The sequence below is a fragment of the Camarhynchus parvulus genome, chromosome 6 (genome assembly GCF_901933205.1).
Source record: "Camarhynchus parvulus chromosome 6, STF_HiC, whole genome shotgun sequence".
Taxonomy (NCBI): Eukaryota; Metazoa; Chordata; class Aves; order Passeriformes; family Thraupidae; genus Camarhynchus; species Camarhynchus parvulus.
The window spans coordinates 15157717-15174022 of record NC_044576.1 but is presented as its reverse complement, the minus strand read 5'-3'; the positions used below and the strand labels follow the sequence as shown (position 1 = coordinate 15174022).

The 16306-nt window shown below is 45.4% G+C and overlaps 1 protein-coding gene across 2 annotated transcripts in view; it reads left to right on the top strand.

The window, feature by feature from the left end:
* ZSWIM8 (zinc finger SWIM-type containing 8) overlaps positions 1-14859 on the top strand; it is a 54443-nt gene extending 39584 nt beyond the window's left edge. The window contains exons 14-26 of one of the 2 annotated variants that reach the window (XM_030951014.1): positions 4-102; positions 1000-1124; positions 2353-2584; positions 2847-2999; positions 3929-4151; positions 4333-4622; positions 5372-5595; positions 5882-6364; positions 6955-7123; positions 9316-9489; positions 10898-11017; positions 11945-12123; positions 13313-14859. In XM_030951014.1, the coding sequence (XP_030806874.1) occupies positions 4-102; positions 1000-1124; positions 2353-2584; positions 2847-2999; positions 3929-4151; positions 4333-4622; positions 5372-5595; positions 5882-6364; positions 6955-7123; positions 9316-9489; positions 10898-11017; positions 11945-12123; positions 13313-13516 (2675 nt within the window). In that variant the 3' untranslated portion in view covers positions 13517-14859. Of the gene's footprint in view, positions 1-3; positions 103-999; positions 1125-2352; positions 2585-2843; positions 3000-3928; positions 4152-4332; positions 4623-5371; positions 5596-5881; positions 6365-6954; positions 7124-9315; positions 9490-10897; positions 11018-11944; positions 12124-13312 lie in introns of both variants that reach the window. The other variant, XM_030951013.1, reaches the window with a different exon arrangement.
* Positions 14860-16306: the final 1447 nt, after the last annotated feature.

Genomic DNA, 16306 nt, shown 5'->3' with positions numbered 1-16306 from the left:
CAGTGGTTTCTCCTACAGGCTCTAGACCCCCAAGCCGTAATTGGAATAATGAAATGCCTGGAGATGAAGAGCTTGGTTTTGAGGCAGCTGTTGCTGCTCTTGGTAAGAATCTTTTACAAGGAAAGTCTGCCTTCATCCATGTTCTGCATGCTTTTCCATTTTGAATGGTGAGAGTGAGTAGTTCATTCAAGTTTGGTGCAGAAATAGAAGTGTTTGCAGAGTTTGACAGAACCCGGTGCAGGATTCTACATGCCAGGGTTGAGGTATCATTGCAAAGCTGTGAAAAAATGGAAGGAGAATATGGGACAAGAGCTCAGTGTTTAGGCAGTAACATGAATTTTAGCTTTCTGCTTGCTCTTTTGTCAGGAAATATGTATTGCCTGGACTTCAATGAAATGGACAGTTTCAGAGGCAATCAGGACAAAAGGCAATCGTTTTCAAAGAGATCAGACAATGATAGCAAAAGATTAGCTGAAGTACTCTCAAGTATTATCATATCATTCAGGATCTTAGCATAGTACTGAATTCTTGCCTCATTTGCTTCAGCAACAAAGCAGTGATTATATACATGTTATGCGGACAGTACTGTATGTGTGTTTTAAAGCAGTATGCAAAAAGAAATTAAATGGATTAGACAAAACCTGGTGTTTGTTGCCTCATCTCTGAAATCAGGTGAGTTTTTATGGTGTTGGAATGCTGGCTTGTAGCATCTGCAGAAACCAAAAAGTTTGTTTCAAGATAGGGTTGTAGGCTTGCCTGGACTCTTCCTGTAGCTTTTTAGTATCTGGTTGTTCTGACAGTTGTGGCCAACTTAGTATTCTAGGGACAGACTCCAGCTTCTGTTTATTCACGGCCTCTTTTTGAAGTTAACAGAAAAAATCTTTTTTTTGCCTGTAACAGTGAGGCAATTAAAACAGTCTGAAGTATAGATAGCGCTCAGGATGTTGTGTAGTCCCATGAGCTCACTTGTCTCTTCATGCTCTCTTTGATGGACTGCAGGTATGAAAACAACTGTCAGTGAAGCAGAACATCCGCTGTTATGTGAAGGCACACGAAGGGAGAAAGGGGATTTGGCACTAGCCCTCATGATCACTTACAAGGATGATCAGTCTAAGCTGAAGAAGGTGAGTTTTGCTTTGAAAGGGGAGAGGGAGAAGGAAGGTTTGGATTTTGATGGATTTGATAGTTTTGGCCGTGAGTGTAAGTTGCTGTCTCACATACTGATGTTTTACAAGCTATGGTGTGGTATTTATATTCATCCACTGCTGCAAAACCGGATTGTATGGAGTGTGTTGCCCTGGGAGAGGCACTCTTTCCATAGGTTTCTTAAGATCCAGTCAGGACATGTGTTGTCACTGCTAAGACAAGTCCACTCCTAAAGGTTTTTTGGTGTGCAGTCTGTGTGTGGTCTGGGAACTGCATATGTTTTGCTGCAGGGATATTGGCTTGCAGAACAGTATAGCTAGCAAAAGCTCTGTTTTTTAACCTCTCACCTCTTTGATATATTAGTTCATTACACCAGTCTTAATTTCCTGTGCAAGAGAGAAACTCTACCTGTCCACCCCAAAGGAAGAAAAAAAATTGAAAACTGCTGAAGCTTCAGAAAGGATTTTATTAATCTTTTATATTCAGAAATCCTCCTACACAGCAAGAACTACATTATTAGTGTCTTTTTGTCTCCTAAAAGAGAAACATTTTTGCTATACTCTTCTCCAGGGAATAACAGGGACACTGTTATTCAATCATCTGTGCATAAATGATCTGTCAGACTTGTGGTGTTGATTAAATATAGAGAACAAACAGTAGAAGTGGACAAACCCTTAGAATGTGGTGATGCATTTTTCCCCAATTACATAATAAATTATGACAAGAAAATGTTACTGTAGGCCAGTATAAAGCAGTTTCTCTAGTGGCTTTGCCCGTTTCTCAGTAATGTATGACAGGATTTTCTGAATGGTGAGCATGGAATTTTTCTGACTTAAACAACATCTGACAGAACTAAATTTAGAATTCTCCATTCTGCCCTTGATATACCAGAATTGCTTATATTTTGTGAGTTTTGGGTGCTTTTCAAGTAAAGCCAGTGGCTGTTTCAAGTGAAAATGTGATATTACTGAGTCTTTGCCTCCTCGAGTAATGCAGACCACATGGCTCTCAGCTGTGCATTACGTTGCTCTTTGGTGCAGGAAGATGATGCATATTTTCTAGAAAATAAGCATTTTCTTTTTTTTGTCCAACAAATAAAATTTGTTGTCCACCAGGAAATTGATTTGATATTTTACCTCTTTGTCTTAATGTAATGCCTGGTCTCTTACCCTTCTGCTGAGTGCCTTTTTTTTTTCCTTGTTGAAGATTTTAGACAAACTCCTGGACAGAGAGAGTCAAACTCACAAACCACAGACGCTGAGCTCCTTCTACTCATCCAGCAAGCCTGCAGTGGCCAACCAAAAATCTCCTTCCAAACATGCTGCCCAGTCTGCTGCAGCTATCCAGCAGCTTCCAGGGACTTCTGTCACTCAGCAAGCTGCTGTAAGCCCTGCAGTCCAGAGCAGTCCTGAGAACTTTGTGGAGAAGAGTACACAGGGTAAGAAGTGGTTTGTAACAGCTATGCTAAAATTTTCTGCAGTTACAGCCTATTTTCCAAGTCTTGAGTTAAATGTTGTTGGCCTAGTGTCAGATGATCTGCTTTATAACTGAAAGAAAACTGACATAATCCTGCTCATAAATAAAATCCATTTTATAAAAATCCTTTATCTGTTGTTACTTGTATCTTTTAAATGGCCATGTCTGATTTTAGAGATACAGAAACAAGATGGTGTTTACGTTGTCACTGTTCTGTTTAGCAGAGAACTCTCAGAGGTCCCCCTGTGAGCCAGCTGCAGAGGCCACTGTTTTGAAACAAGAGGGGAAGGTCCCCAGTCGTCTGGCCCTTGGAAACCGAGGTGGATACAATGGGAGATGCTGGGGCTCACCTGTCAGGCAGAAGAAGAAACACACAGGTGGGAATGGACTAGCTCATACAGCATCTAGTGCTCTCTTAGGCAGTCTGCTGGGAGAAGAGCTTTTTACAAGGACATGTAGTGATATGACAAAGGATAACAGCTTTAAGCTGAAAGCTGGGAGATTTAGATTGGACATTAGGAAGAAGTTCTTTATTGTAAGGGTCATGAGGCTCTGAACAGGTTGCACAGAGAAGTGGTGGATGCCCCATCCCTGGGAGTTCAAGACCAGGTTGGATGGGACTGAGCAAACTGTTCTATGACTCTGGGATTTTACTTGTCAGCCTTTCCTGTACAACAGAAGCAGCTGAGTATCTCTGAGGTGTTTGACATGGACAAATGAGATTTGCTCCATAAATTTCCTGCCTTTCTTGCACCAGTTATGTTCTGTGTGATGGATTAGATACCTGGAGCTGAATGACTGCTGACTCTAAAAGTGCAGCACTGTGCTCCTGGATCCAGAAACAAATTCAGAGAAGCTGCTGCCTCTGCACTTCTCTTGGGAAGGGTATAAGTTAGAGGCAGAGGATGTGAAGGTTGTGCAGCATGTATCTGAAGGGTTTTCTTCCTATTTGTATAATCTATGGAACTTGACTTTGTAAGTACATTTGCTTATTATTATTATACTCTGCCACAAAACTTGGCAGGTGGAGTGAGGGGCTGTGATGGTGTGAAGGGGGAAATAAAGATGCCTTGTTCTTGGACTCTTCTGCATTTTAATCCAAGAATTACAAAATGTCACTGATGTCTGTGGCCAAATTGATTTGATTTAACCTCTCTCAATTTACAATGAATGCCTGTCAGCCCTAAGACAGTCACTGACACAGCTGATCTTAGCTGGTACTGCAGGTGATATGGTTCAGAGTTTACCTTCCTGCATTGCATTTACCAACCCTGGTGACATTTCTGTGTTGGTTCTGGTGTTGTAGGCATGGCTAGTATTGATAGCAGTGCTCCTGAAACCACTTCTGACAGTTCTCCAACACTCAGTCGGCGTCCTCTACGTGGGGGCTGGGCAACAACATCCTGGGGCAGAGGACAGGACAGTGACAGCATCAGCAGTTCTTCAAGTGATTCACTGGGATCTTCCTCTTCCAGTGGCAGTAGGAGAGCAAGTGGGGGAGCCCGTGCAAAGACTGTGGAAGTTGGCAGGTAATGAATAATACCAATGCACAGAGGCAACCTCTAGGCCTGATGTCGGGGACATGGCACGCGTGCATCGGGGAAGTTTATGGGGGAAAGTTTGCTTTGCTTCCTCTGGACCCCTGAGACAGGAGTGCCAGCTGGCAAACTTGGGATACTTACGTGAAAGATTCCTCTGTCTTTCTTCTAGGTATAAAGGGAGGCGGCTGGAGAGCCATGCTCCTCATGTCCCAAACCAGCCCTCAGAGGCAGCTGCTCACTTCTACTTTGAACTGGCTAAGACAGTCCTTATCAAAGCAGGTGGAAACAGCAGTACCTCTATCTTCACCCACCCTTCCTCCAGTGGTGGGCACCAGGGACCACACCGCAATCTTCACCTCTGCGCCTTTGAGATTGGGCTGTATGCACTAGGGCTGCACAACTTCGTGTCTCCCAACTGGCTCTCTCGAACTTACTCCTCACATGTCTCCTGGATCACAGGTTACAGCAAAGCTTTTTTGGGAGGCTGACTTTGGGGCAGGAGGGTGGGGTAGGGAGGCAAGCTTGTTCCTGAAAATGGTGATACTGATGTGCTGTAGGAGCCACGTGAGCAGCTCACACAGCTGCAGTAGTAGTTACTGATCAGCAGTGATTTGCACAGTGGTGGTTACTTTGGCCTGGAAAGTTCTTGTCACCTCTTTCTTGTTTGAACTGCAAAATGCTTCAGTCTAAAAAGCCCGCTTCTTACACAGAGACTGGTCTTTACTTCTCCTTCAGAAGTGTGTGGAAGAGACAGACATTTGTCAAGTCTGAACATGCTCTTTGGCTGTGTTCAGTTCTCACTTTCCACTTCCTTCTGATTGCACCCATACCTACTATCTATCCATATGGCTTTTAGAGGCCTAAAAAACATACCTTTGAAAATTCATGTTTTCCTGATGTGAATTACTAGACTGGCAGTCCAGAGTGGTTTGTGGGTACTAAAATCAGCTATAGCAAGTACTTTTGCTATTTCCAATGCATTTTAGCTTAAGTAATGGTGTCCTCACTCACCACTTGCTCATTGAGGGCTCTTGTTTGTCCTGTGTTTTGGGAGGAAGCACCTAAATTTGATGTGAACCTTAAGGGAAGCAACTGGGCTGTGTCACTGCTGCTGAAGGAAGTGAAGAGTGCACCTGCTGTTGAAAGAAAGCTGACTAACTGTGCTGGGCATACAGTGGTGTGAGAGTCTCTCTCACTCTTCTTCTTAGGGCAGGCCATGGAGATTGGTAGCGCAGCCTTGAACATCTTAGTGGAGTGTTGGGACGGACATCTAACTCCCCCAGAGGTGGCATCATTGGCAGACAGAGCTTCACGGGCCAGAGACTCCAACATGGTGCGGGCAGCTGCTGAACTGGCCCTCAGCTGCCTGCCTCATGCCCATGCCCTGAACCCAAACGAGATCCAGAGGGCTCTGGTGCAGTGTAAGGAACAGGTGAGCATTATATGGCAGCTGCTAGTGGAGGCTGATTTCTAGCATCAAGGATGTGCTGTTGTTACCTGGGGGGTTGGCTTCTTTGCTACTGCCCAGCCTTAATCCCAGTTCTCTGGATTTCTTATGTTTCATGAAGAACACTGGTTATTCTGCTGCATAGCATCTGGCTGGTCCCCATAGTATTAGTCATTTTAGAGTGCCTTGTACTTCTCCCCTCTTGTAGTTTTTCCTTCTTGTGTTTCTCATTTTACATTCTTAACTTCTTCTTTTGTTTCACTGCTCCCAGGACAACCTGATGCTGGAAAAGGCCTGCATGGCAGTAGAAGAGGCAGCTAAAGGAGGTGGTGTGTACCCAGAAGTCCTCTTTGAAGTAGCTCATCAGTGGTACTGGCTTTATGAACAGACTGTTGGTGGGACCCCAGCCCAGAGAGAAGGTGCCACTGGCTGCAGTGGCGGTGGCGCGCGGGCCGCGTCTGAAGCAGCGCGTGGCCTGGCAGACAGCCGGGTGACCTCAGAGCCGACCACGGTGACAGTGGCAGCTGCAGTAACTGCAGCAGCAACCGTCATGCCAGTGATCTCTGTGGGGTCGACCATGTACCAGCAGCACACGGTGGCAGGGCCAGCAATGGCACATACACACACGCAGGGTCTCCACCCTTACACCACCCTTCAGACTCACATCCCCTGTAACCCCCAGTATATCGGACACACCATCCAGCACATGCCGCGCCCAGCAGTCTTCCCGGTCCCTGGCTCGGCATATCCACAGGTGAGTTTTGGCTGTGCCTTGTTCATTTACTGTGACCTTGTGGGCTGCTTCTGGGGGAGTATGTTGGAGTGGGGAGAGCATGGGGCTCAGACCTGTCATGGCTTGAGATCAAGTCTCTCTTTCTGCTCTCACTTCCCAGTTGGTGGCACTTATTTTGGCCCTCCAGCTCAGCATTTGCCCAGTAAGGAACCTTTTGTGGCTGTGTTTAAAGTCTCAAGAGAATATAAAATATCATACATCAGTAGTTCTTAATTTCTGTTGCTCTGTAGTTTCTCAGAAGGCACTGGACAGAAAGCTTGTTTTCTTGAGAACTTGCAGGCTAAATAGAGACTATGCTCGGAAAGCCAAATAAACGTTATTTTAACCTTTGCCTATTTTTGAAGGTCTTGGAGTGGTTTTCTGCAAAATGATTAGGTTTTTAAAAGGAGGAGGAGCAAGCAGATATAATGCTCATGTGGTGCAAGTTTCCTCCTTTGCTTCCTTCAGACTGGACGTTTCAAGCTCTGGGGCTTGTGTGGGGACATGATGTTTTGATTGCTTGTAAGTGGTCAGGTGAAGCAGACATGACTGTTCTGTACCTTCTGTTGCAGGGTGTCCACCCAGCATTCATAGGGGCGCAGTACCCTTACTCAGTGACTGCACCGTCCCTGGCAGCTACAGCAGTGTCCTTCCCTGGCGTGCCCGTCCCCTCCATGACGCAGATCGCCGTGCATCCCTATCACAGTGAGACGGGACTGTCGCTGTCTTCCAATGTAGCGCGTAAGTTACACCTCGGGGCTTGGGAGCACTGGAAGGTTCTGGCCAAATGAATGCCATTTTGAAGGTATGCGTGCTCAGGGATACTGAGATTCCCAAGGGGGCCTGATACAGCTAGCAGGGAGAAAATTTTGTTCAGCTGAATTTCCAGTACGAGATTGTTTTGGCCTCAAGACTAAATCATGTTTGGAGCCCTTGTGGTCTTTCTGACTTCTAACCTGTAAAAACTTAATTCCTGCTCTCCTTGGGCAAGGTGAGCATAGATGATCTTGAGCAAACTCATGTAATTCTGTTGGGTCAGGTGAGCAGAGTGTAGGAAGCAGGCAGACTTCTGCTACAGAAGCACTACTAAATGTCTTTTTCTGCCTGAAAGGATTGGAGGCAGCCAGTGCCCAAATGTGGAACTATGAGAGATGATGGATGTTTTGTCAAGAGTCATATCAATAGCATTTGGAATGGTTGCTCATGTGTTGTGCTAGGGGCTCAAATGATGGTGAAAATCCATGAAGTAGCATGTAGCACTGGGACAACAGATGTTTACTGGATTGTGGACATGCTGTCATTGCCATGGAGTTCTGCACCAGTGGGTCATGCTTGACCCCAATCTCCGCTAACCCCACATTGCAGAGGCTATAATATTTCCCTGCTTTCAGTGTGTTGCAACTCACCAGGTGCTGGAAGGCTGGTGTGTGAAAAATACTGAAGAGTTGTGTTGATCTCCTTCATATTCAGAGTATAAGTAGAATAATTTTAGTTTTGTTTTTTTTTTATCCTGTATTTTGATGCTAAAAAGCTACCACAAAAGCAAATAAAACAGTCTTGAAGGCCTTAGGATCTGATAGCTGCCAGCCTTAGTCACAATCTGATGCTGTGACTTTTCATTGTGAGAAACCATTTCTGTACTCCTCCAAAGAGCTATGAATCTTCCAGAAGTGCTAATTCATCCTAGAACACTTAAAATATCAAAAGGAGAAAACAACCCCACCCTTTCCAGTTGCCATTGTTTATGGCTTCCATAAACTTATTTTCAGTTCTTACAATGCTGTTTCACTGTTCCTCAAGTACAGAATCATGTGGTGAGGCCTGAGCTCTGGCAATAATTTACCTCATTCTTATGGGTTATTCTCCTTGACCAGACTTCAAACACAGTATGAATTTTGCCCTGCTTTGTGTGTTGTTTGGCACCCTGTGCCTCCTTGGTTGAGGAGGTTAGACAGGTCTTTCCTGGGAGACACATTGTTCTCAGGTATTCAACTGTTCACTAGCAAACATGGAGGGGGAAATTAAAAGGAACTTAGAGCATTGCTCAAGCTCGTGTAGTAGCATCACAGAGAAACTGTGAAATAAGAGCAACAGTTTGCACACACCTAATGGCATCTGTGCTCTGGAGTTCTCAAGCAAACCTTGCTTTTTACTCTTTGTACCTTTCTTGAGAGGGACAGGTAAATTTGAGTCTCGTAAGAGTGCAGCTTAGTGACTCAGTGTTTCCTGCTGTCCGTACAGTTTAGGTGGTACAATGCAATGGGTTTGCATTTGAAACCTGTCATTTCCCTTGAGTTTGCTCATACTAGTTAAGTGTCTGAAGGTGACAACTTCTCAAGTCTCCCTGCTGTTTTTACTGTTGGTACATGCTGCCAGTGTGTGCAGTGACTGTTCTTTCCAGGGATGATTGGAGGTCAGCCTCTAGTGACGGCCTTCCTGAACGGAGTGACAGCTGTTGTACAGCCCAAGTGGAAGAACCTTGCACTGTTGGACTTGATCTTTGAGTGACTTAATTCTGTTCCTGCTCAGTAATTTTCCTAGCAGTTTCTCATCAGGTGTAGGCATACACATGATTGTTTCCTTGGACAAGAAACCAGAACCAAATATTTTATTTAATTGTAGCAAATGCATTCAAATCAACATACACGTTTACAAGTAAAACATGGATTTTGTACATGTTCACGAGATACTGCAGAAGAAATGGACACACATGTTACTGACCCTGTCAGGCCCACCTTGCAAACAGAATAGGGCTATTCCTGGCCCATTGTATTTCAGTTGTAAGCCTGTGGGTTTTGGTTGCTTTATTGTTCTGTTTAGGGGAATATAACCCTACACTGGCAGGGGGCAGTCAGGTGAAGGAGATGATGGCCCAAGTAAACCTTCTTTTAGGCTGGTGCTGGGTCCTAATGCTGCTGTTTTGCTCTCTTCAGTAGGCAGTGTCCATGCAGGATCAACGTTCCCAGCGATTCAGGGTGCTTCCTTGACAACTCTGTCCTCACAGCCCAACTCCCTCGTTACGGGGGGTTTTCCTGCCGAGGATGAGCAGCACAGTCAGCCCGTGAGCCCCCAGGGTCTGCACTACCTCCACTCTGCATACCGAGTTGGTAAGGATGGCCAAGTGCGTTTCTGTAGTCCCCTTGAGAGGGATTCAGGGCAAGGCTGCAGGTTTTCACTGGCAATTTGGCAATTGGCTACTGCACCTGTTGGGGGTGAATGCACCTGAGGGACATGGGAAAAGCAAGTTGATGATCAGATGTGGAGTCTAAAAATGAAGGCAAAGCATTGTAAGATTGAACAATTGCTTTTCAGGACCATCAGAGCAGAAAAGAAAACTAAGTGGGTTAAAGCTGGGAAGAGTCTTGCCTTTCAGCAGATGTAGAAAGGAGCCTGAGTAGGCCTCCAAGGATGTGACTGTGCAAGTTGTGACTATATGATAAAATGATATTTGGCTCCTGCTGCTCATGGATGGAGAGGGCACACTTCTAGTTTAATACCAGCTGAGTCTTCAGATGCACAAAGGAAGTGCCCTGTGCCTCTCCAGTTATTTGTTGAAGATAGATGCAGGAGGAACTTATATGTAGTGAAGAGTGGGTATGTAATTAGCATTCCTTTCCCAGTCACACTGGTTGTGAGAAAATAAGAGAATCTGCCTGAATTGCCATTGGTACAAGGATAGCAGTCTTAGGGTTTGGGATGAAGCTTAGATTGCAGTAAGCTACTGTACTAGTAAGTAGTAAGCTACTTGTACGTACTCATGGTTCAACCCAGTGGATGCTTGATGTAGGATAAGGAAGCCTCTAAAATAAGCAAAGGAAGAGAAACAGCAGGGAAATGGAAGGAAAGCTTGACTTTTTTGTTGAAAGTCAGAATAGAGAGTACTTGTTAGCTGGAAAGGTATGCAGGTGGCTTTTAAAATACCAGTGGTACATGGCATGCCATGAAAGATGTTTAATAACCTGAATAAGAGAGAGGCACAGGCAGGGAAGATGTTCTGGAAGATCAGAACATGGCACATGTTGGTATTTGAATACTGTTGAAATGGGTAGATTTGTCTGAAGAACTGTAATGGCATAAGTGAAGTGTTTGCAGATTGGCAATACTGCAGCTCCGTGGTGGCCTGTTGTCTTTGCTGGAGAGCAGGTTGGTTTGGGTAGCTTCTGTTGCAAAATTTAGATCAAAAGCTTTGCTTTCAGGACATCTCTTGTAGTGCAGCCTTCGGGGCTCTCTGCTTGATGCTGCTGTGGGTGCTCGAGTGCTTCTTTGCAGCTCTGGTGAGGGGTGATGGCTGTGCAGGTTTCCCAGCTTGGAGCAGCAGATCCAGATGTTCTTGCAGATAGTTCCTGTGCTGGCTGACTCCAAGGCTGGCCTTTTGTTTCTGTTTGGACTCTGCAGCTGTGGAGCTTTCTGTTGGTGAGGGGCAGGCCAGCCAGGTTGTGTTGCAATGAGTGAAATGCTAGACTCAGCCTTACTGGGCAGAAGTGCTGCTTGACTGTGGCTGCCCCTTTCTCACAGGGATGCTGGCTCTGGAGATGCTTGGCCGAAGAGCTCACAACGACCATCCCAACAACTTCTCCCGCAGCCCGCCCTACACTGAGGATGTAAAATGGCTCCTTGGGTTAGCTGCAAAGTTAGGTAAGGCTCAGAGCAGTACTTAACAGAAATCCACTTGCTGGGATTTGGGCCATGGTGGGAAAAAGCTCTTGGAGTGAAGCATCAAAGATTGGGTGAGTCTGATATCAGTGCCATTCCTGAGAGAAGATCCCTACTGCTCTTTCATCCCCTTATTTGTCCCATTTTTGGGTTCAGTAGGCATGCTGTTGAATTTTGAGTCACTGGATGAAGTACATGAGATTGGACAGAGTTCAGAGCTTGTATCTCTTCCATTCTGTAATATTGATTATCTCTTTTCCATTTGCACTGTATTGTAGGTATTTCTCTTACGTATATTTATACCTTCTGTGAAGACTTTTTATAGCAATAGATGCTCAAAACACCTATTTTTGGGGGGTTGCTTGTTTTTACTTCTGTTTTGCTCTTGGATCTTTTTTGTCAGCTCACTTTCTAAATGCTTTCATAAGCAGTAAGCTAAAAAAATCTTTACAAACAGCCTGTTTAGTGGGACAGCTTCTGCTGCTCTTGCTGGCAGAGCTCCACTGTAGGAAGTGGTGGGGAAGCTTGACTTATGTCTACAGCCTCCTTAAAGCCCGAGTGCTGAGGCATCTAGGTGCTTCCTTGATGGGCAGTCAGGAAACAATGGAGAAGGCAGTGTGTTATCCTTGTATTTCTAGTAACTTTGCCACATTAATTTCCTTTCATATCTCCTTTAAAGAAAAGTGAATTTAGGAACACCAGTAACTGAGGTGGTACGTGGTCTCTCCTCAGACCTGATGGGTATAGCAGAATCTTCTCTGTCCCATGAGTTTGCTAGACTGTCTCCCCCAGGCCTGCTGAAGGATGCAGTACTGTGAGAAGAAGGTGCTCCAGATCCAGGTTCTTGCTGTGAAGTGTGATTTCTTGTGTGTTACCTTAGCACTGTTGTTCTGACTTCCTCCTGTGCAGGTGTAAACTATGTGCATCAGTTTTGCGTTGGTGCTGCGAAGGGGGTGCTGAGCCCTTTTGTGCTCCAGGAGATCATCATGGAAGCTCTACAGAGGCTCAACCCTGCCCATGTGCACAACCACCTGCGCACCCCAGCCTTCCACCAGCTGGTGCAGAGGTGCCAGCAGGCCTATATGCAGGTAAAGTGTGGCTTATCTTCCTGCCTGTCAGAGCTGCCAGGCCATTGCCTGCCTTGGAGATGCTGCCTGTGTGTGCATGTGCAGAGGGGAAGGGGCCTTGGGCACTGGGAGCTGGTGGTCCATTCCTGATGCATCCTTCTCCCTCAGCAGGGACTGGAATAGGCATCACCTGCCTGTATGGGGGCTGCATGCAAAGGATCTCACTGTACTACTTCTGCCAAGGCCTTCCACCTCCTGTGCTCTTCCATGAAGACTGGGGTGGTTGTCTTCTTCCTCACTCTGAATGCTATATGTACCTTTTAACTTCTGAACTTTCTTTATGTTTTCAAGCCTCATGTCCACCCCTGTCCCTAGTCCATCCTTTTTACTTTCTTGTTAGTAGTAGCCTGTTTTCCCCTTCTCACAAAGGCATGGCTGTCTGGTGTGCCAGTGCTGAGACCAGCAATGGAAATGGCTTGGTCAGCTACCAGCACAGATATCCCTCCCAGGCTTTGTTGAAACCAGTGTTTCAGTGAGCCAGCTGGAATACCAAAGTTGCCTGTTCTTTAAAACAGTGCAGTCAGGACACATCACATATACCTTCTTCTTGAATAAATGACCAAAGGGTGATTCTGTAGCTATATTGTCAAGGTTGGATTAGCTGTTCTATCATCCTAGATGGTATTTTTGAGACATGACAGCTTCTTCATTTGGCCTTGAAAGCTAAGCCTGCTGGTTTGGGGCCTTGTTTGAGAAGCTGATAGAAGTGACAGTTACGCCTAGAGATATTTTGTAGCAATTTAGTGTAAACTTAACTCAGCCCATGTCCCTTAGCAAAGGAGATGTGCAGTGACCAGGCTGGGTGTAACCTGCAGAATGAAAGGTTGTGAGGGTTGGATGCTGGTGGGGTAGAATATTACCTGGGCCTTTAGTGCTGTACTATGGCTCAGTACAGTGCTCGTGACATAGAGGACACTTGCTGATGCTGCATTTTGGTGCTGTGAGGGAGCACTGCCCTTGGGTGTGCTGGGGTGCAGGATACAGCACTGCTGCCTTTGAGGTACTCTTCTCTGTCAGAGCTGCCAGTCTTGGACCACTGGTGGGTTACAGGACCATGTGACCTGTTGCTCTGGGAGCTCAGTCTTGTGAGTTTCACCAGCAGGAGGGCGGTGAGCAAATGCCTTAAGGCTCTTTCCCTTTTCCCATCCAGTACATCCATCATCGGCTGATCCATCTCACTCCAGCTGACTACGATGACTTTGTGAATGCCATCCGCAGCGCCAGAAGCGCCTTCTGCCTGACTCCCATGGGCATGATGCAGTTTAATGATATTCTCCAGAACCTAAAGCGCAGCAAGCAGACAAAGGAGCTGTGGCAAAGGGTCTCTCTGGAAATGACCACCTTCTCACCATGACATCAGGTGGAGCTCCACGGACACACAACCCTTTGCCCAACATAGTTGTAGTTCCATTTACACCATCCTTCCTTCTGGTGTCTTTTTTATTTTAGTTTTAACTTGTTGGAAACCACTGATCTGATGTATTTATACCATGACATTCCTCTCCAGCACTGTTGCGTGTTGGCGCTCTGCTTTGCTCGCTCTTCCTCCTCCTTCTCGGGGCTGCAGGCTTGAGAAGCATCAGGAAATGAGAAGGAAGTTGAGCTGGCTGCCCTGTGGTGTAGTCACTGCTTTTCTCCCTGAGCCCTGGAGGCTGTCCTGCGAGCAGTTTGCAGTGTGATTGCGCACATGTTAGAGGGGTTGGGGATTCTGTCTGAAGTATTTATTTTAGCATTTATAAATATGTAAACTTTTTTTTTTTGTATGGGCTTCTCTTACTCCACACACCATCTCCTTTTGGAGAGTGGCTGGAACTGCTGTGCACAGCAAGTGCTCCCTCCATCCCTTTCAGCAACTCCTGGTGAGAGAAGCTGAGACTGGAGTAGCAGGGCCAGGGCCACCTCTGCAGCTTTCTGCAGCAGCTGAGGACAGAGGCTGGAGCTCGGGCAGTGAGTCCTTGACTGCACTGAGCTGCCTGGAGACTGCCAGAAGTGCTTGAGCTCTTTCTCAGGAGCGTCCCTCACTGGGCACTGCTGGCTCATAGAATGTTTTGATCCTGGTTGTTCCAAGTTGTACAATCCTGTTTCTTTTGGCTGGGGTATTACTCTCCTGTAATCACTTTCTTATCCCTCGTCTCTTCTCGTTTCCTGATTAAACACTTGTTTTCTTAGACTGACTCTCTCTTCTCTCTGCTATGATGTTGGCAGTCTGAAGGAGCTGGCCAGCTGTGTGTCAGTGGGAGCTCCTGTGAGCCCTGGTAGGTGGCTGCTGTGCTCTGGGGAGCAGCAATCCAGCACAAGCTGGGGCCCAAAGGTTTCTTGCCTGATACTGCTCTGACAATGACCTGCCTCTGCAGAGGCTGAGGTACATGTTTGATGGGTGTTGGGAGAGTTGGTGGTAAGTCTGGGATGTTCTTCCTACAGTTCTGTCAGTCACTGGCTTCCTTTTCTAGCCTTAATACTGTGTGATAATGCAGAGCCTTGTATTTCCCAAGTGTGTAGAACACCAGCTGCTCCCATGTATTGGTGGTATGAGAGGTATGTGGTGGACTGTGAAAGGTATCTAGTAGGGATGGCATTACAGAAAATTAAGTTTAGATAGCTTAAGTGTATAAGCACATACATTTCAGGGCTTTTAAAAGTGGAAGTTAGATGACTTATGAATGGATGTTAAGAATCCCATTTCTCAGCAGTAATGTCTTTTGCTTCTTACTTGGGTTCAGCCAATGAGTTTTAATTTCTGCAAGTTAGAAATATGTACCTGTTTGATATTTCCAATGATACTCTTAAAGAATAAAGTAAATCATAGGCACAGGGCAAAAGAGATGAACAGGCTCTTTTGGTTTGGCTTTGTGTACTGCACAGGCCAGAGAGTATGGCTTAGGTTTCTCTACTTCTGATTGTGCAACAGTAACTATTTAAAGATCTCCTTATAGCTCCTTGTGTTCCTCCATAAGGTGTCTAGTTTAAATGCTAACTAGAAATGCAGGTGGTGATAATAATGGGTTAGGTTTTGTGGTTTTTAAACTGAAGTCTGTGTTGATTATGAGCTGCCTGTTATTTTGCAAAACTTCTGGATCTGACTGGAGAGCACAGCCTGATGATGTGTGGAAGGTTTGGGTTCCTAGAACACGTTCTGTGCTCTGGTTCTTGCATGTTCAGAACTGTGAAAGGAGCATAGAGAAAAATGAGTTGTCTAATAAGGTCTAATATTTTCTAATGCTATAGGGAAAAATCTGTGGAAGAGAAGGGGGCATGTTTTAGAAGGAAAGAAGCAGAAGGGAAATGGGTAAAAGAGCTGAATATTAAGTATCAGGAGCAGAAGTGATCTGTAGCATTAAGAATTTGGATTGAACAGGGAAATGAAATGTCAGAGCCTCATCTGTGATGTTGATTGGAAAAATACACTTGATCCTGAGCAGCTGAGTTTTCAGACCACTGTGTCTGGTAATATGTTGCTGTTCCTGAGCCAAGTCCCATGAAATATATCTGAGCAAGGACAGAAGAAAGTGAGGAAAGAGAGGATGATGTTTTTTACTGCCATGTGGCTGTGAGGTTATTGAGGTATTTTTCCTTCATAAGAGATGGGATGAGGCCTGATGGCCCTAGAAGCATTCATTTCCTGTTAAAAAAAAACAATTATTACCCACTGCAGTCTTGTTAGTCACTATTCCAGGAGTGGGAAAAATATATAGGCTTAGAAATTCTGAAAAGACATTTCAGAAGAAGACCTGTAAAAGAGGTTGCAGGCAACTCAAATTTCCTTTGACTTTTAACACGTGTTTTTTCACTTGGAGTTAATGTTCTCCAGGACTTTGCCAGCAGCACATGAAGTGTCTCCATCTCTGGACATGTTCACCTATTACCATCTTTCTTGCCTGTGAAAATTTTCTTTTGGAGGCATTTTCCAGGAATATGAGTTAACAGAACAGTGTTTGCCTTTGAACTTCAGTGTCTTTACAGCCCATGAACAAGGTGAGTTTGAGCTGTCCTGTAATGAAATGACGTGCCTGACAACAGGTATGGCTGTAATTAGCTGAAAAGCCCCCTGTCTAGTTTTTCTTTACAGTCTGTACAATTTATTTGGGATTTTTATTTTGGTTTTTGGAGAGTCTATTCAGAACTAGCCTTCTGGAGAGCTGTTGAA